Raw genomic sequence first — 24,615 nt, 5'->3', positions numbered from 1 at the left:
TGGCAAAGTAAGGGTGAATCTTAATGAAACAATGGTCTTCTGTTGATAATGATGTGTCAAAATAGGCTCATCAATTGTAACAAATGTACTATTCTAGTTGTTGTTCAGTTGATTAGCCATGTACAACTCTTTGTGACCCCATGAACTGCAGCACACCAGACTTCCCTGTTCTTTGCCATCTCCAAGAGCTTACTCAAACTCATGTTCGTTGAGTTGGTGATGCCATCCAACCATCTCATCCTCAGTCATCCCCTTCTCTTTCTGCCATCGTTCCAAGCATCAGGGTATTTTCTAATGAGTCAGCTCTTTGCATCTAGTGGCCCAAGTACTGGAGCTTCAGCTTCAACATCAGTCCTTCCAATGAATATTCAGGGTTGATTTCCTTTAGGACTGACAGGTTTGATCTTCTTGCAGTCCAAGGGATTCTCAAGAGTCTTCTCCAACACCACAGTTCAAAAGTATTAATTCTTCGGCACTCAGCCTTATTTATGGTCCAACTCTCACATCCATAAATGACTACTGGAAAAACCATAACTTTGACTATACAGACCTTTGTTGGAAAAGTAATGTCTCTGTTTTTTAGTATTTTTTAATGTCTAGGTTTGTCATAGCTTCTCTTCTAAGGAGAAAGCATCTTTTACTTTAATGACTGCAGTCACCATCCACAGTGATTTTTGGAGCCCAAGAAAATAAAATCTGTCACTGTATCCCCATCTATTTGCCATGAAGTGAAGGGACCAGATGTCATGATATTCACTTTTTTAATGTTGAGTTTTAAGCCAGCTTTTTCACTCTCCTCTTTCACTTTCGTCAAGAGGCTCTTTAGTTTCTCTTTGCTTTCTGCCATGAAGGTGGTGTCATCTGCATATCTGAGGTTATTGACATTTCTCCCAGCAATCTTGATTCCAGCTTGTACTTCAGCCAGTCCAGCATTTCCCATGATGTACCCTGCATGGAAGTTAAATGAGCAGGGTGACAGTATACAGGCTTGACATATTGCTTTCCCAAATTTGAACTAGTCTGCTGTTCCATGTTGGGTTCTAATTATTGCTTCTTGACCCGCATAAGGTTTTCTCAGGAGGCAGGTAAGGTGGTTTGGTATTCCTATCTCTTTAACAGTTTTCCACAGTTTGTCATGATCCACACAGTCAAAGGCTGTAGTGTAGCCAATGAAGCAAATGTTTTTCTGGAATTCCCTTGATTTTTCTATGATCCAATGGACATTGGCAATTTGATCTCCGGTTCCTCTGCTTTTTATAAATCCAGTTTGAACATCTGGAAGTTCTTGGTTCACATGCTGTTGAAGCCTAGCTTGGAGAATTTTGAGGATTACTTTGCTAGCATGTGAGATGAATACAATTGTGTGGTAGTTTGAACATTCTTTGACATTGCCTTTCATTGGGACTGGAATGAAAACTGACCTTTTCCAGTCCTGTGGCCACTGCTGAGTTTTCCAAATTTGTTGGCATATTGAGTGCAACTCTTTCATAGCATCATCTTTTAAGATTTGAAATAGTCCAGCTGGAATTCCATCACCTTCACTTGCTTTGTTTGTAGTGATACTTCCTAACGCCCACTTGACTTCTCACTCCAGGATGTCTGACTCTAGCTGAGTGATCATCATATTTATCAAGATCTTTTTGATCTTTAAAAAGATCATCAAGATCTTTTTTGTATAGTTCTTCTGTGTATTCTTGCCACCTCTTCTTAATATCTTCTGCTTCTGTTAGGTCCATACCATTTCTGTCCTTTATTGTGCCCATTTTTGCATGAAATGTTCCCTTGGTATCTCTCATTTTCTTGAAGAGATTTCTAGTCTTTTCCATTCTATTGTTTTCCTCTATTTCTTTGCACTGATCACTGAGAAAGGCTTTCTTATCTCTCCTTGCTATTCTTTGGAACTCTGCATTCAGATGGTATATCTTTCCTTTTCTCCTTTGCCTTTTGCTTCTCTTCTTTTTTTCAGCTATCTGTAAGGCCTCCTCAGACAACCATTTTGCCTTTTAGAGTTTCTTTTTCTTGGGGATGTTTTTGATCACCACTTCCTGTATAAAGTTATGAACCTCCATCCATAGTTCTTTAAGCCCTCTGTCTATCAGATCTAATCCCTTCAGTCTATTTGTCACTTCTGCTGTATAATATTAAAGGATTTTATTTAGGTCATACCTGAATGGCCTAGTGGTTTTTGCTACTTTCTTCAATTTAAGTCGAATTTTGCAATAAGGAGTTCATGATCTGAGCCACATGAGTTCATGAGCTGAGCTGATCTGAGTCAGTTCCTGGTCTTGTTTTTGCTGACTGTATAGAACTTCTCCATCCTTGACTGCAAAGAATATAATCAATCTGATTTTGGTATTGATCATCTGGTGATGTCCATGTCTACAGTCATCTTCTACGTTTTTGGAAGAGGGTGTTTGCTATGACCAGTGCATTCTTTTGGCAAAACTCTGTTAACCTTTGCCCTGCTTCATTTTGTATTCCAAGGCCAAACTTGCCTGTTACTTCAGGTATCTCTTGTTTTTCTACTTTTGCTTTCCAGTCCCCTATGATGAAAAAGATGTCTTGTTTTTGGTGTTAGTTCTAGAAGGTCTTTAAGGTCTTCATAGAACTGTTCAACTTCAGCTTTTCCTGCACTCGTGGTTGGGGTATAGACTTGGATTACTGTGATATTGAATGGTTTGCCTTGGAAATGAACAGAGATCATCCTGTCTTTTTTGAGATTGCACCCAAGTACTGTATTTTGGACTCTTTTGTTGACTATGAGGGCTACTCCATTTCTCCTAAGGGATTCTTGTCCACAGTAGTAGATATAATGGTCATCTGAATTAAATTCACCCATTCCGGTCATCCATTTTAGTTCACTAATTCCTAAAAGGTTGATGTTCACTCTTGCCATTCTCCTATTTGGCCACTTCCAATTTACCTTGATTCATGGACCTAACATTCCAGATTCCTGTGCAATATTGTTTACAGCAATGGACTTTGCTTCCATCACCAGTCACGTCCACAACTGGGTTTTGTTTCCATTTTGACTCAGCCTCTTCATTCCTTCTGGAACTATTTCTTTGCTCTTCTCCAGTAGCATATTGGGCAACTGCCGACCTGGTGTTCATCTTCAGTGTCATATCATTTTGCCTTTTCATGCTGTTCATGGGGTTCTCAAGGCAAGAATGCTAAAGTGTTTTACCACTTCAGTAGGAATATTTATAATGGGGGAGGCTATGCATATGTGGGAGCAGGGGATATGTGAGAAATGTCTGTACCTTTTGTTCAATTTTGCCATGAATCTAAAACTACTCTAAAAGATAAAATCTATTTAAAGAGAAAGGGAAAGAACAAAAATAAGAATAATAGTGATTGCTACTCAAGAATGGTATATAGGATTCAGTAAGATAATGGATGTGAAATATTGAGCACAATATCTGGCACATAAAAAGCACTCAATAGATTTTCAAAAATCCTTAGAACAGTAACTTACAGATTTACCCTCTCAATGAAGGTTAGATATTACATTTTTTTTTAGTGATTCCAATTGGTCACTTCATTCATTCATTCATTTATTCATCTACAATATCATTCACTTCTTTGGTCTTTAGTGAATATCTATGAGTACTTCATCTACACCAGACACTGCTTAGCGTGGAGGATGCAGGGCTAAAGGAAACCTGGTTTTCGCCCATGACAAGTACTTGTCTAAGATGGGGAGAGATGACCCAGATGACTTTAAGCCAGGTGGTCTAAAAAGACACAGTGAAGGGAGCCATAGATGAAGGAGAGGCCAACTGTGTTTGGGTGCAGCAAGTTGGGAGGGAAATGGAGAAGGTTTCTCAGAAGAGGAGAGCACATAAATGTATTCATGGAAATGGAAAAAAATGGATCCTTTCCTGTATAACAAACAGCAGGAAAACATACTGATAAAACAGCCACCTGCTCTGTGGCTGGTTAGGCTCCTGAGCAGTTCCTGCTGGTGTTCACTCCAATTTCAATTTCTTCAATAGATACAGAGAATATTTACTTTTCTTGAATGAATTTTGATAGTTTGTGTCTTTGAAGCAATTCATTTTATCTAAGTTGCCTGATTTATTAACAAAACGTTGTTCACATATGCCTCCATATCCTTTAAATAGCTGTAGCTTTTCTCATCGGAGAAGGCAATGGCACCCCACTCCAGTACTCTTGCCTGGAAAATCCCATGGACGGAGGAGCCTGGTAGGCTGCAGTCCATGGGGTCGCTAAGAGTCGGACACGACTGAGCGACTTCCCTTTCACTTTTCACTTTCATGCACTGGAGGAGGAAATGGCAACCCACTCCAGTGTTCTTGTCTGGAGAATCCCAGGGACGGCAGAGCCTGGTGGGCTGCCGTCTATGGGGTCGCACAGAGTTGGACACGATTGAAGTGACTTAGCAGTAGCAGCAGCAGCAGCTTTTCTCATGATATTTGTAATTTGTATATTGTTTAATTTTTCCCAGTCAGTTTGGCTAGAAATATATCAGTGTGATTCATTTCAAAAAAACCCACTTTTAGCTTCACTGGACAATAGGATGTTTGCAGAAATAAAATGTATAATTTAAACTTTTGACTTTCAGATTGTCCCCTTGATGGGAAAGAGGGTACCCATTGATTTGCCTTTTCTTCCTTCCTGCTGGACAGCCTGTGGCTTTTGCCTTCAGCTGTAACAGTCACCTGGAACCGGTAGGTGGAAGCTACACGTGGAGGATGACAGTGAGGTAAGATGAGGAAGCCTGTGTCCCCCTAACTGTTTCCCTTGGCTCTTATACAAGAGAAATTAATGCCCATCCTGTTTAGGACCCTGGCAGTTTGGGTTTCCCTGCTGTGGTTGCTAAGCATAGATCCTATCCAACAGAGCAAGACCACCTAATTTTGGGGTTCAGCCAGCAGACCCACTGCATCTCACACTTCACTACCACCTCTAACTTTAAGTCTACCAGAAATAAATGTGGTGCTGTGGCATTGGCCTGCTATTATGTTGTTTTATTGTTAAATTCTTCAGAAGCCAAGTTGCAGAGGGGTATTTAGCTATAGCTCTAAGACACATGTGCTTGGGGTTGATTAGAAATTCTACATGGACTTTTCCCATCACACCTTAGGAAATTTCCCTGAGGATGGAAACCCAAAGGCAGGGTCATGCTCTTGTTGGTTTTTCATCTCCCTGGAGAGAGACTGGCAGAAAGGATGCGCTCAGGAGACACTGGCTGATGCTTGATAGAGTTAAGGTCTGAGACAGGCCTCATGGAGATGGGAGGAAATGGAAACCTCTGGATTTCTTTGTTTCTGATAGAAACCAGAGCAGAAGTATGTCTATTTAACCCTTCCCCTCCTCACTCTGAACTGGAGCCCAGCCCCAAGGGGCACTTGAGAGAGGGGCAAAGCTTCAGGAGATGAGATGAGCTTCCCCATCCACAGCTCGGAGCCTGCTGTCCTGCAGAGAATGGGAGGCCCAGCTGCATTCAGACACCAGAAACAGACCCTGGTCAGAGCTCCTTGACACCAGGAGCAAACATGGACACAGATTCTGATGCTGACTGCCCACCTGGGGAACTTGAATTGGGCAGCTGAGGCTGGACCAGGTTGAGACGAGAAGGGGGAGAGGAGGCAGCTGGGGCAGGGCAGTGGAGCCCATGAATGGAACTGGCCTCAAGCCATCACTATAAGACCGCACTTCAGTGCACTTAGAGGTAGGGCAGAACTCGGGGGGCCCAAATCTGGGGGGACACACAGTGCAGAAAGTCTGCATTTATACACCAGCCATGTGGTGGGCTTCCATGGCCATACTACATCAGCACCAGTGAAATGGAACTTTATGGTTTTTCTCTAAATTTCCTCTCTCCCTGCTCCAACTCTAATGGATCAAGCAACAAAAGAAGAAGGAGGAAGTAAGAAGAAGGCATGGACAGTGCTTCCTACAAGCCTGGGTCAGGCCTGAGTTGAGAATAAGGAAGAAACTTGGAGCTGGATGTGAGGCTGAAGCTTCTGTTTAGATGGGACTGGTCCCTTATGTCCCAACAGTGAGCCATGATCGCCAAAATGAGGTTAGTCAGCACCGGTGACGGAAGGCTATGGGATCTTCTTGGGGTGATTTCAAGGGGCACAAACTGAGGAACCACGAGAGCATATGTGAAGGTAGAGAAGGTTCCTGTGGAGTTAGCATTGCTTTGGCTGCAAGAGGAGGAGTGTGGCACAAGTTGGGGCAAGCCCAGTGTGAACAGAGGCTGGGCCACCACCCACAGCTGCTCTGCAGAAGGTTCCAGTGAAGACTGAAGTCCCTTCTCACTCTGATGCCCATAGAGGGTCCTGGAAGGGTTCACTTCGCCCTACAATGTCTGAACCTGCCTAGACAAGTCACTCCCTCCCAAGGCAGTCAATCTATTTTTGGACATCATCCTAGTGCAGTTTCCTAAACTGACTTGAAGTGTCTCTCTAGTTTTGCACCTGGAGCCACAAGGAACCAGCCCACTCGTTTTGGATATTGGAATGTGGAGAACACGGCTTCCCCAATGCCATCCCTCCTCCAGAAAGATATGGCCCCAGCCCCACTGTCTCCTTTTCCACCACCTTAGGCAAAGCAGCAGTCTTGTAGAGTCAGTGCTGTGTGATCACACTCTTTTTAACATTTATTTTGAGGGTAGTTGTGAGTGTCACAATGGATGGCTAACCATCATCCCCCGCACCTCCACAATGACCCAGGGGAGGAGCAGGAAAGTGCCAACTGCAGGCTGGGGATCAGCACACAGTCCAGACCGTCTTCTCCCCCAGTATCCATTTGGAGAGTTGCTGGGTCAGGTGCCAGTCCGTGCCCACAACACTGAGGGTATGAGGGCTGAGCAGGGGCATGGGGCTCACACACTAGGCAGCATTGGGGAGAAGCTCAGGGAACGTGCAAAAGTGATCAAGTGATGGGCCAGGGTGGAACCAGCCCAGCCTGGGAGCGAGGCAGGGATGTGTGCTGGAGGCTGGAGTTCCGGACCCAGGCCGCCTTGGGGTTCGGAGTGAGTTTCCCAGGCTGGATAGTGAGTATGGCAGGGGCTCACTCCACAGGCAAGTCCTGCCTGCTGCGTGTTCCCAAGTTTGTATGGGGCCACCTGGGCCCTTCACTCAGCCACATCAACGGACAGCATGGCCTTGATTGCGGGGAACTTGTTGCAGGAGAAGTTGGCAAGGAGCTGCTTGGTGCCACTCCGGGTGGGCAGGATCTCAAAACGCACGCGGGACCGCTCTTTGGGACGCAGGGCTGGCACGCTGATGGGGAAGGGCAGGAGTCAGTGTGAGGCCTCAAGTCCTGCTCTGGTCAAGGTCACTGCTCCTTCAACTCCCTCTAGCTGCCACCCTGGGTCATTGAGCCCCTTTAGCCCTGGGACCCCTCAGCAGGGAAAGTAGGAGTCCCATGAGCTCCCACATATAAGGACCAGCTCCAAGCACTGAAGACCTGGACTTCTCTTAAGTTCAAGTTTGGTGAACCCCTAAACCAAATGCAAGTGTGCATCCCTATGGGCAGATTCCCAAGTTCAGAGCCTAGCAGAGTTCTGTCTACCCTGCCTGGGGCTTTGGGGAGGTCCCTCTGACCCCCTCCCCGCCATCCCCTACCAGCCCTTCAGTGTGGGACTCACTCGATCTTGAGATTGCCCAGCAGCAGGCCGCTGCCCTCCACCATCAGCACGCAGTCCTTCACGGGCTCATCCAGTGGGTTGGAAAAGAGCATCTGCACGTTCACAGGCTTCTGCACCCGGGCCTCATCCAGCACCTGCGGGGAGAGGGCTTGACAGAGTCAGGGCTAGACTGCTCATCTCATCTGCCCTTGAAAGCCGATGGGGCGGTGCCTGAGACTTGGTCATGGGAAAGATATCGCTGGGGACAAAGGAAGGGAACACCATTTGGTTTAGTCCTCCTAAGTGCCAGTGCCATCCATGCAGGGGGTTCCTAAGAAATTGCTGTCATCCCCAGGCTACAGACAGGACACCCAAGCCCAGAGGGAGAGGCGGCAGGTCGCAGCAGCTGAGAGCACTTAACTTCCCAGCTGGGTTTGTGGGCCCTTTCTCAGTTCATCTTGGGAAGGGCAGCCCCCACTTCCCAGACATGTGGTCTGCACAGGGTCCTTTATCAGGGGCTGGTCAGAGAAGCAACCTGGACTATCTGTTTGCTCCTGAAGATGAAAGCTTGCACTCCTGCTGAGAAGCAGCCAAGCCTGGGCAGATGCGTCACCTCCCTGGGCCTTGACTCCCTCCCTGATAAAGAGGGCTCATCCCTCCCCTCCTCCTTCCTTGGACTAGAAGGGAACAAATGAGATCATGGATGCAGAAGAAAGCGCTTTGGAAACAGAAACCGAAACTAGGTGACGGGTGGATTTTTCTTTTGAGGATCCCTAGAGGTAGCTACTTTGTGTTCATTTGGTTTTCCTTTTTGTTGTCACCAATTCTCCCTGCAACCCTTTTATAGTAATAAACCTGCAGTTCAGGTTGACTCAATAACTGAGAGATTTCTGGTTCCAGAGCCGTTTTCTCTTCTTACTAAACTTTGCAATGCCTGCCAATAATTTGTGCATAACTGAAACGTTTTAGAGACCATGGTCTATATCACAATTTCTCCCATGGAACTCATTTAAGTGTATGACATGATTTGAAGGGTGAAGCATAATTTTATGCCATTGGGACCCAAGAATATATATAAATGTTGCCATATTTTTCACACTGATATTCAATTTGAGATTTTCCTATATTTGTTTTCCTTTCTTTATGGCTGCTTACCACTCTATCCTGTTGACCTAAATCTATACATACACCCAAAGAAGAGGATAAGAGCCACTTCAGAAACCTGTGTCTGACATTGTCAGTAGGTCACAGGCCAATGTGAAGGACCTCAGTCTTTGAAAGATTGTATAATCTGGTTCAAAAGTCCTCAATGCCTACTCCCAATCATAAATAAGACAATAGGGTGTTGCCCAAATTATTATCTTCTCATACAGATCACCCATGTGCCCTGCTCTGAGTCAGCTATGCATTAATTCATTCAATCACAATTAGATCATCTTGATTCTCTGAAGTCTAAAGTAAAGGAGAAGTTGTGTTAAAGGGCAAATGCATACAAAGATGTCCTAAAGAAGAAAGAGCAGATATTTATTTAAAGGATTAAATAATTTCCAGGCTGTGTGTATTCTGATTTCCTTTTAAAAGATGTTAGATTCTCTTGAAAGATGAAGCTGATTTGATATGGACATCTAAATGATGTACAGCAAAATTTTGAAAAAGAGAGAAAGCTATAAGCAAGTTTGAGGATACTGGATAAGGGAATATAATGGTGGAGAAACTAACTTTATCAAACACTGATAACTTTCACTCAGAATGTTTCATTTCTTGAAAACACCCTAGGAAACAGGGGCGGCTTCTACAATCATGGATGAAAACTTGCTGGGTGGGAAAGAAGGCAAGCCCGGAGCCCAGAAGCTCTGTTTGGTCCTGCTCGTGGAGGGGCCTCTTTCTGTTTCACAACCACTGTGATGGGCCTAGAACAGGGGTGGCTCCCTCTCCCTAACCTTGGAGATGATGGATCACTCTGGCCCCCATTCTGAAGCACAGCCCAGACTAACCAGGACAGTTAACCAGAGAGCTCTATTTCAGGCTAGTGTCAAGGAGCAGGCCCTGGGTCCCCCTGCCTTCTGTCTGAAATCAGGAATCCCTGAAGCTGGGGTGTAGCTTAGGGAGAGTGGGACGAGGGCAGTCACAAGTTACTCTAGAAATCTGGGGCTAGGGATGCTAGTGACATTGTGATGGAACAGCAATAACAAAAAAGGCAATTGCTGTCTAGACTGCTGGGGCAGATGGTGCTGCAGATTTGTGAGGAGTCTGACCCATGAAGCTCTCTATGGGTCCCAAGGGAAGACCCATCTTCCTCATCCACTCATCTGCCTCTCCTTGCCTGCCAGCCCCTCATCCCTAGATTTGTGCTATCTGGCTCTGGCTGCCTCCACCCTGGGCTGAGGTTGGTGTGGGTAGGGACAGGCTTGGAGTCAGCCCCATACTTCCAGCACCAGTGCTGAGGAAGGGACAGAGTGGCTCCAAGTGCCTCCCACAGACCTTTGAGAGCCCACATGCCTGCATTCCTGAGAGGCAGCCTGGGAGCAGAGCCTGCTGCCACAAAAATGAGGCATCCTCATTATCAACTCTTGGGAAGATGCTGCTGCTGGGTATGGACTGGCCAGATGTCCTGGAAAGGGCCCTGAGGTCTAGCCTTTGCTCTGGCAGTATTTGGCAATTCTTTTCTCTCTGGGTCTCAGTTCACTCATGTGTGAAATGGAAGGGCATGAAAGCTTGAGACCAGGTTTCTAAGAGTCTTCACTTCTGTAACTCTGGGGTCTAGAGTCAGGAGATGCATGTGAGTTATGCCCATTTCTGATTTGCCCTACAAATGTGTCTGGGGGGCTGGGCTGTGGGTTCCCTGAAGGCAGGACCCAGACCTTGAGGTCTTCTGTGATTCCTGAGCCTAGCACAGCCCAGGACACAGCAGATGTTCAAAGCGAGTGAGCTGAAGAGCCCTCCAGCTGCTCCTCAGCTGGCATTCCCAGTGGGTCTAGAGCTGCAGCCAAAGAAGCCACAGGGCAACGTGCCCGTGGATCCTTCCAGAGAGGGAGCAAGGACATGCTTTGCTGCGCCACTGGCAGGATCGTAGTTCCCTGACTGGGGATTGAACCTGCACCCTCGGCAGGGACAGCATGGAGTCCTAACCACTGGACCACTGGGATTTCCCAAGGACACTGCTCTGAGCAGAACTCTTGGCTGATCCTTTTGGTAGAGGCTGGAGCCGAGCTGGGCACTGTGCTTGTCCTGTCGGCAGACAGGGCTTTCCCTGTGGTCAGGGAGGGCTGGACTAGCATGGAGCAGCGCCCCTTCAGCATCCCTTTACCTCAAGGGTCAAGGTGGGGTTGTCCAGGATGATGTCCCTCTCCACCACCACCTCAGGCTCATCGGTGACCTGGCACACGGCTGTGGTCCGGATCATGTTGTCCGCCTTCAGGTACTTCTCGTACTGAGCATATGCGATCTTTACAGGGTGCTCTATTTCTGGAAGAAGAAACCAGGGAGCAGCGTGAGAGGTGGGGTTGGCTTCTGAAACCTTAAAAGCTGATGCCAAGCCGCGTCAGTGTGGGCTGGCTGGGAGTACCTGGAGCCCAGGCTTGCCTGAATCTTCCCTACCAGGCCCTGGGGGAACACCCGCCTGCTCCACACCAGCTGCAGAGCGGGGGCCCTGGGACCAGGATGCCAGCTGGCTGGGCGGATTCCAGGAGGAGGAGCTCATGGGGGCTCAGACTTCCTCCCTGTCCTGGTAAATATCAGAGGGTGAATTTCCATCTAAGGGGCAGGGAAGAATATGAGTATTAACTCATTGCCCAATAAAGAAAACAGTAATGATGATAGCATGATAATAACTAGCAAGGGAAGCCAGGGGCTGTCTACGTAAGAGCTTGGTCCTCTCAGGTGACTGTATAGCCTGGGATCCTATTGCAACAGCATTGGAACCACCACCCTACTTCTGGTGTCTCCTGCTTCTAAGTCACCCGCATGCACCAGTCAGGTGGGCTTTAGAAGCACTTTCCCCTCAGATCATGTCACTCTTCTGTGTCACCTGAAAAATCTCCTGTGGTCCCTCGCTGCCCCAGGAATAAAGTTCAGACCCCTCAGTATGGCCCTGTGTCACTCTCTTCCTCAAAAGAATGTTCCTTCCCACAGTTCTCTTTGTCCTTTTAACAACACAGGTGCCTTACCACCTCCATGCTCTGAGTCACAAGGTCCCCTCAGATGGAGAGGCCTTCCCCAGCATTTCTCCGTTTCTCAAGCTTCAAGGCCCCTCTCTGACTCACTGGGCAAGCAAGGGTGGGGGGCTCGCCTGCCTCTGGGTGGTCTCCCCCTCCCTCATGCAGTCATGCTAGGTGGCTGGGGGGTGCCCGGCACCTACAGGTCACACACGCCTTGAGGTGAGGCTGTAAGGAGGGAGCTGTCTCTGTTTTTAGCACTGGAGGGATTTACCCAGCCTGCCCCAAATATGGAGATGACAGGCCCTGGCATCAGCTGGTCCAGCTCCCTTGAACAGTGAACCCTGAGGCTCAGGAAAGGAGGGAGACTTAACAGAGTCATCCAGAGAGTAGGTGATGACGTCAGGACTCCAAGACCATTTTGCCTGTTTCCTCCTGCCTTCCCATTTAACTCTGTTGCTTCTTGCAGAAGTACAGTTTTTTTTAAAAGCATTTCCCTCACATAAATTATTTTTGTCCTACAAAAATAGCTCTTCCCTTGAGCTTTGAAGGTAAATAACAGCCAGCCGGGTGCTTTTGTTATAGGGAAGATTTCTGCTCAGTTCTGCCAGAAGACAGGTTGCTAGGGGATGCTGCCTCTGACAGGTGTGATAGCTTTCAGTTTTTCTGCAGACAAAATTTTTTCAAGATGGGCTGTATAAGTAATCAGTTTTTATTAGTTCCTTATGTGAAGCAAATAGCCACCCCACCCTTATTAATCTGCTTTGTACGTCTAGACTTTCCATAACAGCTTGAAGGATTTTGCCATCTTGGGCACACCTGCCTGCTAGTCCTTCCACAGCCCCAGCCTCTCTCTGCTCCACCTTGTTCCCCTCCCATCTGTGCTACCCAGGAGAACCAACTCACTCTTCCTCCCGGAAGCTCAGGCCTCCAAGAAAACCCATCACTGTCACTGGAAATCAAGGAACTTCACCCACCCACTGGCAGCTGTGGGGGAACACTGGTGGGAATTCAAGCCCTCGTGGTATATTGCAACCCCTCTAGGGTCAAACCGGGAAAGTGATTCATTGTGGGATGGGGGTAAGGTAGGGTGGGAGCTGGAAAGGGGAAGGGGTCGCAGCAGTAAAACCGAGAAAATGGGTGGTGGCACTGGATTTCACATCAGGAATTCCAGGACCAGGATCTGGCATTGCCACCTAGTAGCTATGACACTTAATCTTTTAAGTGAATCACAATCTCTCCAAGCCTCAGTTTCTGGCTCTGTAAAAGGAATGCTGAAATCTGTTCTTGTAGAAGGTCAAATGTGATAGTACATAAGAGTATATAAGGAGCACTCTGCACACTGGGCAAAATGTATGTAAGGGGTATTGTGGTTTGTCTTTAACTGCCAAAGTCCTCTTCCTTTCTCCTCCAGGGCATGAAAGTATTTTGGTTGGCACCACCCCCACTTGTACTGCTCACCCTGTGCTGTTTCCTTCCTTAATCAGTTGATTTGGTTCCAATAGGAACTCTCCAACCCCAAGAGAATACCAGCTACCATGAGTGTGTGGCATCCCAGCAGCCTACAGGTTGAATTACCTTCTTCGGGATTCAGGGATTTAGTGACAGAGTCCTTCCACACCTCGTGTACAAGTGTGCCGTTGTAGACGATGGTCCAGGCTGTCATATTCACTGTCACTGTCTTTGTATCACTTGTTAGGTTTTTGAGCATTAGGATCAGGTTGACTTCTTTGCCCACTGTCAGTACACCAGCGACCTTGAACCTCCCAGAGATGCTAGGCTCCCGTTCCTCTCTTGCCAGGCTGCTTGCAGATGTTGCACTAAATGACATTGTGGGTTTAAGTTTCCTCAAAGCCTTTTCAAATACTTGTCTTTCCTGGCTGGAACCTGTGTGGTGGGAAAAGAGAGAAGTATCTCAGAGATGCGGTGGCAACGTGAACAAAGAACAGTGCCCTGCCTGGAAAGGTGGCCTGGAACTAACACTGGTTCTGCTGCTTGCGCAACGATTCTAATCCAAGCAAGTGTCTGACCTCCTCCAGGTCTCCATTTCACCCTCCTTAACATATGTCTGACCTCCAAGCAAGTGTCTGACCTCCCTCAGATCTCCATTTCATTCTCCTTAACATGAGGCTCACAGCCCAGCTCTTCCAATCAGCTCAAATTTCCATCGAGCTGTAGGGAAAGCTGCATAAAATACATAGCTTGATATTTTGCTTAGGTTAATTAGGTTAGATCCCTTCCTTCCTTCACTCTCTCCGTCTCTCCCTCCCTCCTTCCCTCCATTCCTTCCTCCTTCCCTCCTTTCTTTTAATAAAAGCTCCTTTGTGAGACTTAAAGAACAAAGCGTGTGTTAGTTGCTCAGTCATGTCTGACTCTTTGCAACCATGGACTGTAGCCCACCAGGCCCCTCTGTCTATGGAATTCTCCAGGCAAGAATACTGGAGTGGGTATCCGTTCCTTTCTCCAGAGGATCTTCCTGACCCAGAGATTGAACCCAGGTCTCCTGCATTGCAGGCAGATTCTTTAACATCTGAGCCACCAGGGAAGCCCAAAGAACAAACCGATAATTTAAAAAATAACAAGTCTGAGTTTAAAAAGATTAGAATGAGTTCATAAGTGAGAAAACTATGATTTAGAATTGCCTCACTGAAAAAAATTCCAAACCACTTTATCATGTTATTCTGTTTTATTTCTAATGATGCTTTGAGAATTAGAGAGTGGAACTTCTGTCTAGGTCAGTTGACAAGAACTTCCCACAGTTGGTATGGTTCCAGGTTATGACTAGTTTAAATTGTTGAGAGAGTTCAGGTTTCAAAAACACAAAGGTTGAACCACAGGATGGGTTCAGCCTTTGTTGTGGGTGCTGCTGAATGTGATACTATAAACAGTCCCCAGAAAGTGGCCAAGATTGTGGCCAAGAAACCATGGCTCTTGGGGCACTAAGAGCTGATAACCAACTCCAAGCCTCTGAGCCAGGGTAGACCACACAGTGCACATGAGTCTCCTTGCCTTGACTGGGAGATAGATCCACTAACGAGGCGAAGATATTGACTTTCCAGTAACATGGACAGAGATACTGAAAGAAGAATGACCATGTTTACCCTTCTGCCCCTAACGTCCCCTACAAACCTGTGAAATTTTAAGATGACTTATTAGAAGCACTTTATCATTTAGTGAAATCTTTCCTATAAGTTACATGTAACAACTGGCAGAGACCCCGAAGACATCTAAGCACATCATGTTAGAGTTAAGGTCCTAAAGAGGAGGAGTGTTTGGTCCAAGTTGTTGGTAATCTGAGAATTAGGGGTGGAAAGAGGGCCAGTCCCCAGAAGTTTAGACCTGAAGTCTAGTAATTCCTCCCACACACCCCTGAAAAGAAGGCAGGCAGCCAAATTACCCGAGTTGATCGCTCCTGGTGGGCTGGGTTCCTTTTGGTGCCTTCCCATTCTCTAGCCGAGCTGTAAATCCACACCCAGGTCTGACGGCTGAGCAGGGAGCTGAGCCTCTGTGCCCAGAACCTCGAAGCAGTTGCGTTTGCACAATGAGGCTCAGAGCCTAGATACCTATATAGGTCACCTGCCGGGCTTACTCAAGACTAAGCTTCCTGCTACTGTTTTTTCCTTTGGTGTTGCTGTTGCGCAAATACTTAGCAACCCATTTTATGGGCTTTTCCTCCCTGCGGCCATCAGACACAAGCATCATTAGGTAAAGGAGACTGAGCAACAACAGGTGGAGTGATCAGTCCTGCTGTCACACAAGGGCTGGGGCATTGCCAGGGGTCTGGCAGGGATCCCTCCACCTGGCTGTGGCCCCTCCTCATTGCTCAGGAGGTTTGGCTGGGACAGCCAGAGCCCTCAAGAAGTGGAATTAAGGTGTAACACTCAGATAAGGGGCCCCACAGAATCACACAACTGTATAGACAGTGCGTTTTAAAAGTCACTTTGGGAGGTCATTCCGATGAGGCTGCAGATGTTCAAGTTGATAAAAATCATCACTATTTATTAAGTCCTCACTATGGGCCAGGCACTGCCCTTGATACTTTCTATACACTAGCTCATTTAAATCCCATTGAAGAGAGGCCTTGCTCTTCTCATTTTACAGGTGAGGAAGTGAGGGATCAGAGATGCTAAGAATCGTGCTTGAGGTTGCACAGCTATAAGGGGTAGGGCAGAGTTCACCTCCTGCCCGGGGTTATCAGTTCCTTGGCCCCTACTCTGGTTTCTACATCAGAACACTTTTGAGAATGCTTGTCACACTCAAGCCTGACCCCCAGCCTGTGAGCTCTGGAGGGGCAGGCACCCATCTGCAGGGTGCTTCCTGGCCTCCTGGAGTTGAGCATGAATGGGCACTCAGGGAGGTCTCAGTACATGTTTACTGACTGAGAGAAAGGCCATCTGACCCCAGTGCGAGGAATGGGCCGCAGAGGTACACTGGGGTCTAACGGAAAGCACCAATCTCATTACTCTGATGCCTCCAAAGGACCCACACCCAGCAGCTCATCCACCTGGACTTGGAGCCTACCCCCTGCTCAACTCTCCTCTTTTGTATACGGCAGCCAGCAGCAGCAGCCATCCAGGGCACCGAACTGTGGGGTTTACTTTAGGGTGCACATGGGTACCTTCTCAAGAGCACTTTTCTTGACACCTCAGAACCAGCAGTGAGGACCCGCTAAAGCAACTATTCCAAAGCGTTTAGAGTGACACGTCGATCCCATTAAGGAGCGACTGGCCTGCTAGAGCAAGCATTAATTCACTGCGGCCTATTTCTAAAATGAACATCACCTTCAAATGTAGAATTTTGTCACTATTGAGATTCCTCAGAGATATTAATTTGCTAACACTGAAAGCAACTTCTGAAACAGAGAAACACACGTAATTTGTGTTAAACGTGGCCTCCTACCAGCTTCTAGGTGACTTTAGGGGGATCAGCACTCAAGTGGATGCTGACGATTTCAGGGACTCGGGCATTGTCCTCATGGTGTAGGAGGTGTCTGCACCTCATCTGGCTTTCAGGGAGCCCACTGAAGCAGACAAAGCAGTCCCCATGTCTCTGGGGACTGTCCATTTCTTTTTTCAGAGGATGTTTCCTGCTTTCGCTTCTTAGAGGCAAGGGGAGTGGACTGACAGAGACCCTAGGGGGTCTTCTGTGGGGGCCATGTTTCTCCCTGTGATGTTCAGTCATGGTGCTGTCATCCTAATGGTGCAATTGGCAAAGGGACACAGCTGGAGACGAGCTAGACTGACAGCTGCCTGAGTCCTTCAGCACATTTCCGCTGGCACTGTGTCTGCCCCTGATGGTTTTGTCCCCACAGGAAACAGTCTGGGGAACTGGGCATTAGATGCCAGGGAGCAATCCTAATATTCAGGCACAGCTGGCTGAGAAAGCGGGAGGAGCATGAGCAAGTTTTCCTTCTCCCGCCTCAAAGCTGTCTTCCCACCGTCAGGCCCTGGGTGGCACAGCCCATCCAAGCCCCTCCTACCTTCTGGATACTTGTACTTTTCGGTGACATCCATGCGAGAGTTGCTGCCCACCGCCTTGGTACTGATGTACTTGCCGACGCTGTGAGTGTCTGCGGAATTCTTCTTCAAGGCACCGTTCGACTCGTAGATCCATGTGATGCGGTCGGCATTGACCTCCGCAAAGATGAAGGGCATGTCGAAGTCCCAGTCCACATTACCCTCTCGGATAGCGATCACCGAAGCAGGGCCGCACTGGAACACCCCTGGGGGCCAGGGTGCAGAGGTTGGATGTGTGCCAAAGCAAGGCCCCTCTGCAACAGCCCGCCTCATAGCCTGCTTCTCTGGGGGCCCTCCCCACCGCCCAGCTCCCCTGCCTCTACCGCAAACTCCTTCAACCCTGACTGTCTGCTCTCCTCTTGGGGCACTCAGCAGGACCCTCTGGGGCTACCGTTATCTTGTGCAATAGCACTCTGGTCAGACTCCAGCTCCACAGAAGACGGCCCACTCCCACATTCTGTAGGTGCATAATTGGTGCTAACTCCCTGCCCTCAGTCTGTTTCCTAAAGAGGAAAGTCTGACTGTCTTGTGCTCAGGGCTGCCTCTTTTCTACTCTGCAAATCATTCTTCCCAAATCACCCCCCAATTTTGGAAGACTTCTCTGCAAACCCAGCCTACAGAGATGTGCTGCTTCTTTGGGCCCCCAAGCCCTGACCATCACCTCCCTTCTTGAGCACTCAGCATAGCTAGCTCAGACAGCTAGGTAGGTAGGTGGGTGGATACATAGAGAGATGGACAGATAGGTAGATAGATTCATAGATGGATGGGTGGATGGAAGGACATAGATGTAGATACAGGTATAGATACACAGATACAGTTTTCTTCATGAAGTGCCCAGATGAAAAAGTAAGTTACAGCAGAATAGAAGAATATTATTCCATTTGTGTTTATAAAACAAACACACATTTATAAACCTGAAACAGTGACAGTGACTTTCAGCTTTTTTTTTTTTTTTTACCATGATCTCTAGAAATAAGATTTTACATCATGGCACATATATGGTCCTGAAACAAAAATTCCACAGGAAAATTCTTATTCTTAATGTCCAATACACTCTGATAGTTTCTTTTTCTTTCCTTTCCTCACTTCTTTCCATGCTATTCTATTTCATTTCTTAAAACAATGGTCACAACCCATTAACTTGATTTCATAACCACTAATGAGTTGCAGTGAGAAGTTTAAATAGTGGCCTAGAAAATATCTGGAAGTTACCCTCCTCACACCCAAATTCCCTGAATCTCATTGCTTCTGGTATAGATGTTGCAGCAAGGGAGGGGGGTAAGACTTCATTTTCATTGTAAATCATTTTGGAATGATTTGAATTTTTTTTAACCATTCTTAACCATGCATATATGACTTTTATAATTTTTTTAACTTTGAAAGAAACAACTGAAAATGAAGGTAATGGACAAGAATGCTCTGGAGATCAGGGGAGGGACGAGGAAAGGTTCCTGGAGAGCCCAACGCCTGAGATCTGATGGGAGAGTGGCCATCAGGGGCGGGGAAGGGCCAGCCTGCGAGAAGGAGAGCTCAGCCTGGCGGGGGACACCCAGAAGGTGAGAGGGGTGCTGGGGGCCATGAGCACAGAGGCCTGGAGCTGAGCCAGGGAATCTGGGCTAAGTCCCAAGGCAAAGGGAAACGGAAGGTTTCTGTGCTGGGAGGGATGGGCTACTAGAGGCTGTGTGGGAGAATCACTGTTGGCAGGGGACCTGTTACTCTTCGCTATTACCGGGCATGGGCCAGGGCCTTTGCAGCAGTTGTGTGGGAGCAGGGATGTCAGTCATTTAAACAGCAGCCTGATCCAAGCCAATTAAGAGGAAAATCTACTTTGAAAATACTTTTGTTTTAATCCCTCTCTGTGCCCCCAAAGGCAGAGAAGATTTAGGTGATCTTGCTGTGCCGCTTCCCACCATTGTAAAGACTGAGAGGTCATGACTTAGAGCCAAACCCAGAGAAGGGGGGCACCAGTAGGCTGACAGAGGATTGGTTACCTTGGCTTCTCTCCTGAGGGGTGGCGTCCAGAACCTGCCATCCATTGTACGAAGGGCCCAGGTCAGACCGCACAAACCAGGCTTCATTCCAGACGTGGAAATTCCTGCAGACAGAACCACAGGCTGCAGAGCGTGGCCAAGGCCGCTCAGCAGAGGAACGGTGAAGCGCCACACCTCTGACCTGACGGTGCAGCGCCCTCGCACTCAAGTGAGTTTACTCTGGGCCAGCTATTGTGCTAGACCTCCGCGAGCACCGTCTCCTTAAATTCTCACAGCACGGTTAAGGGGGTACTCTTTTTATGCTCATCTCATAAAAGGGGAAACTGAGGCTCAGAGAAGCCAAGCAGCTAACAATGCAAAGTCAAAGTGTGGCCCCAGATATGCCTAACTCCGAAATCACCATGTTCTCCTGCCTTTCTGAGAAGCAGAGTGGATCTAGGTTAGAGCCAAGACCCAGTGAGCAAACCCACACAGCTTTCTCTTGTGCATCCTGTTGGGGTACACTACTGTATTTCATGTGGGGTGAAAATGAATGGGGTGCAGCAAGATTAACAGGTCTGGCTAAGAGCCACAGAGCCCTGCAGTTGAGGTCTGGACAGAAGAATGCACACACCAGTCCTAAAATATTCATCAGTGGAGCCCCCCCATCTCCCAATCTGCATGTTCTCAGTCATTGGTCCCCTCCCTCACCAGGTGTAAACAGTTATCCAGAGCTTTCTTCATTCTTTATTCTGCCCTCTATTCTCCTCCTCTCCAATCCCACAACAACTACATTAGCATTGGCAGTGTTGGGTCCAACTTGGAAGAAAATGTAAGTCTGACATAAATTCAAGTTCTATTCAACTTGAAAAACATTTTTTTTTTATATTCATGAGGTGGAAAAGATAGTTTTAAGCAGAGAACCAACTTCAGAATGATACATATGACTAGGTAAAAATATTAAGCTTTCATATACCAAGTAAACAAAGAGACTATCGTTCTGTTTCCAGCATAGAAGAATAAACTCATAATGAATGGATAGTCTCTTATGCAAAAACAACACACTGACAAAAGATAACTATCAGAGAGGAGACAGAGTAGGAGGATTTTGGAAGGGTGTCAAACTTTGAGGAAGAGACTAGCATGGAGGGAGTTGTGCTTTGGTGACCTTGCTCCCAAGGACAAGCTGCAGTAGATGTACAGAGCAGGGCAGTAAAAATTCCAACAGACAGTCCACATCTTTCTGACCTGAGGAGTTAAGAAACAAACCCTGGGTTAACTAGAATCACTAGAGAGTGTGGCAGAAGTCTTGGAAAGGAGAGTCAGAAAGCGGAACCTAGATTTGTATATTAACTCCGCCTAAGCTTCTGGGTGACCCCTGAGCTAGGCATATACAAGGCAAACCACAAACAGTCCAGATAAAAGTTTTAAGAATGAACTGAAACTTGAGCTGCTGCCTACCACAGGTGAGACAGAGTTTGCAGTTTGAGTCTACCCCAGGTAGGCTCCTAAGACAAAATGCAGAATCAAGACAGCCAATGACCAGGATACAATCCCCAATTAATGAACATCCAAAGAACCAGAAAAATGTCACTTATCCTCAAAGCAAAAGACAATCAACAGAAATTAACCCTTAGATAATCCAGATGTTAGAATAAATAAAGAATAAAACTTTAAAGCAGTTATGATAATTATGATCAATGGAATAAAGGAAAATATGCTCATAACAAATGAAAAGAGGGAACCTCTTAGCAAAAAAATAGAAAATACAGAAAAATAACCAAATGGAAAATGTTAACTGGAAAAAAAGACCTGAAATTAATTCAATGGATGGCTTACTAGCAGAACAGAGATAACAGAGGAAAGAGTAAACTTGAAGACAGATCAGTATAAATTATCCAGTCTGAAGAAGAGAGAGGAAAAAAGGTTGAAAAAATCAATAAAATAGGGAAAATATATGCAACATGTATACCAGACACTTACTATAAAGAATATTATAAAGTATTTACAAATCAATAAGATACAAAAGAACCTGTTCCCAGGTGGCTCAGTGATAAAGCCAGATTCTCCTATCTGCAATGCAAGAGACACAGGTTTGATCCCTGGGTAAAGAAGATCCCCTGGAGAAGGAAATGGCAACTACTCCAGTATTCTTGCCTGGGAAATCCCATGGACGGAGGAATCTGGTTGGCTGCGGTCCTTGGTGTCACAAAAAAGTTAGGAACTAAACAACAACAGGACACAGAAGAAGTCAAGCACGCCAGTAATGGGCAATGCGCAGGCAGTTTTCATAAGCAATAAAAATGATCACTAAACATATGAAAATAGTTTTAGCTCCACCACAATGAAAAGAAAATTAAGGCTGATTTGTGTTGTTGTATGGCAGAAAACAAGATAACATTGTAGAGCATTTATCCTCCAATAAAAAATTATAATGACAAAAAGATATTATCATACCTATGAGACTGACAAAGATGAAGGCATAGGATGATACCCATTGCTGTGTGGGAAAACAAGCACTGTCATACGCTACTGGTGGGAGTTTAAATGTGTATGACATTTGTGAAAGGCAATTTGGTAATCAGTGTGAAAAATCTTTAAAAATCTACATACCCACTGAACCAGTAATTCCACTTCTAGAAGTTTCTCCTATAAAAACCCTCAGATACATGCACATGGATGTACACGGAAAAATGTTCACTGAAACATTGTTTGTAATAGCAAAAATAATGGAGGAGAAGTTTACCAATAAGGAGATGGTTAGATAAATTGTGACATAACCATCCAAAGGAATATCATGCAGCCGTCCAAAAGAATGAGCAAAATCAATCTAGCATTTACATAGAAAGATGTCTAAATTATATCACCAAGTAAGAAAAATTACAAGAGCATGTATGTGTATGCATAAGCTTATAAAAATATATACTGATATGATGAACCTATTTTGATTTAGAAAATATATATTATTGAGATTTCTTACAATTATGAAAAAAAAAGTCATCATAAAAAAAGTAGTGGAAGTCCCCCGTAATTCCATTATCTTAGATAACCACAGTTTAAGTAATGGTTTGGTGTAAGTATTATGCATATGGACAGATTTCGGTGCATATGAACTAAGTTGTACATTATTTATTTCTGCAATGTTTTCATTTTCTATAATGAAAATTACTTATTACTTCTATAATTCTGTAATTACAAAATATGTGTGTTAAGTTGTTTCAGTCGTGTCTGACTCTGTGTGACCCCATGGAGTTTAGCCCACCAGGCTCTTCTGTCCATGGGATTTTCCAGGCAAGAATACTGGAGTGTGTTGCTATGCCCTCCTCCAGGGGATTTTTCCAACCCAGGGATTGAACCCACATCTCTGAAGTCTTCTGCATTGGCAGGCAGTTCTTTACCACTAGCGCCACCTGGGAACCTCTAATTACAAAATAAACGAATATTTTAAAATACGTATATTATATAAACACTAATCGCTAACACAGTTAAGTGTCAACACAGAATAATACTAAGTGTCTGTGTTATATCTTAATCTTCACAGTGTTCTTATAAGGGAAGATAAGAATAAGTGTTATCCTCTTTCAACAATTATGGAAACTGAGGCATAGAGAAGTGAAGTGACTTGTTTAAGGTCTCAAAGTCAGTAAATAGGCAGAATGGGATTTTAACCCAGGCAGAAGGGCTGCAATGTCCATGCTTTTAACTGCCAAACATTCTCTCTAAATTTTAATTTATTGATACAGGAAGATATTAAATGTTGTAAAACAGACCATTTAATTTGGTCCCATTTGGGTAATGATTACTCAACACACATATATCTGATGTGTGTGAGTATAAACAGCATGAATGTCTGGAAGGCTCTAACTCATAATATTATTAGCGTTTTCTTTGGGTAGCTATATTACTATGACCCCCATTAATTTATTTTTTATTGTTTTATAATCAGGGAAAACTGTTTGCATTTTACATGTTGTAAAATGAAACTTGCAAGCCTTTCCGTAGGGACCAGATCCAGAGTTCTACACTATACAGTTGTCAGGAGTTAGAAGTGCTTCCTAAGTACTTATCAGGTGCACTATGACCCTGCTAGATTCTCCAGGGAAAAGGGGAAGAGCTAAAAAGTCAGTTCTAAAACAAGACAGAAGGGATAAGGCCATGAGAGGTGAACAGATAATGAAAAAAAACCAACCAATGATAGGAGTGGGAAGAAAGCAATCCCTTACTCACTACTGTAATGAAACATAGCTCATTACAAAATTTCTGGAAGGCAATAGCAATAGGTTCATAAGCATTTAAAATGTTCATTCTCTAACCTAGGATATACATTTCTAGGGATCTTTCTCATAGGGCTAATCACTGACATGCTCAAGATTTCCATATAACAATGCCTGTTACAGTGTTATTTAAAGTAGGAAAAAAAGGGGGAATAGATAGGTAACATAAGGAATAGGAAACAGTTTACCATTATAGTGGGAAAAGAGATAATGGCTTTTAACATTCAATGGAATATAATACATTTAAAAATCTTATTTTTGAAGATTAATGACATTGGGAAAATGTTCATAATACCCTGTTTAGTCAAAAACACATGATTTAAAACTATGAAGTGGTTAGTTTCCAAGTATGGGGAAAAGCAGGATGTGTCTATTACATGCTCCGCCTTGTGCCCAAGTCTTATAAAATGCATGATCCCAATTCTATAAAAACAACAACTCATAAAAGATTGCATAGAAAACTATCAAATATTTAAAGTATGTGAACAATAGGATTATAGATGATTTTTACTTCTTTATATGTTTTGTGAGATTTCCTACAGTTGTAGGAGAAAAAAGTCATCAAAAAAATTATCTCCAGGCAGACCCACAAAATCTTTTTGGTGGGTTATATTTTTTGTCGGTTATATTTTACCCAGGAGAAAGCAGGAGGAGTGTGGGAAGATGATCTTAGAAGGGTGAGAGGGCAAGAGAGGAAGAGAAAACATTTTGAGGAAGAAAAAAATCAAATTTCAGATTCATTTTGTTTCTGGCAGAGAACCTTAGGAGAAGGGTGAGTTGGTTAAGATATACAGGTGAGTGGCTATGTTTGAATATTTATTTGCAAGGCAAGAATTTAAGACAAAGTAGATAATAAGCACATCCTGGTTCCTCCCTTGTTTGAAAGCCAGCACTTTGCTCACACTTACTTGGGTGTATGTGCCTTTCAAGTGCATCATCAAGCATGTGCTGGTTTGTTTCTGGTTGTGTGTCACACTCTTTTCTACCTCCCAACCTTGGGTTCCGCTCCTGTCTTGAGGGTTTCCCCAGTAAGAGCACATAGAAGCGCAGACTGAAGCATTTATTTTACAAGAAGCTGATCCCTGCCCCTCCTTG

At 45.4% G+C, this 24,615-nt stretch overlaps 1 protein-coding gene across 1 annotated transcript in view; it reads right to left on the bottom strand.

The window, feature by feature from the left end:
• Positions 1-6,609: 6,609 nt before the first annotated feature.
• TGM3 (transglutaminase 3) overlaps positions 6,610-24,615 on the bottom strand; it is a 42,630-nt gene continuing 24,624 nt past the window's right edge. The window contains exons 8-13 of the mRNA XM_027559279.1: positions 19,268-19,371; positions 17,240-17,482; positions 13,339-13,647; positions 10,914-11,071; positions 7,628-7,761; positions 6,610-7,259 (exon numbers count right to left, since the gene is read on the bottom strand). Coding sequence (XP_027415080.1) covers positions 7,112-7,259; positions 7,628-7,761; positions 10,914-11,071; positions 13,339-13,647; positions 17,240-17,482; positions 19,268-19,371 — 1,096 coding nt within the window. The 3' untranslated portion in view covers positions 6,610-7,111. The remainder of the gene's footprint in view (positions 7,260-7,627; positions 7,762-10,913; positions 11,072-13,338; positions 13,648-17,239; positions 17,483-19,267; positions 19,372-24,615) is intronic.

This window comes from Bos indicus x Bos taurus, chromosome 13 (genome assembly GCF_003369695.1).
Source record: "Bos indicus x Bos taurus breed Angus x Brahman F1 hybrid chromosome 13, Bos_hybrid_MaternalHap_v2.0, whole genome shotgun sequence".
Lineage (NCBI taxonomy): Eukaryota > Metazoa > Chordata > Mammalia > Artiodactyla > Bovidae > Bos > Bos indicus x Bos taurus.
The sequence above is the reverse complement of the archived record's forward strand: the minus strand, read 5'-3'. Positions and strand labels throughout refer to the sequence as shown.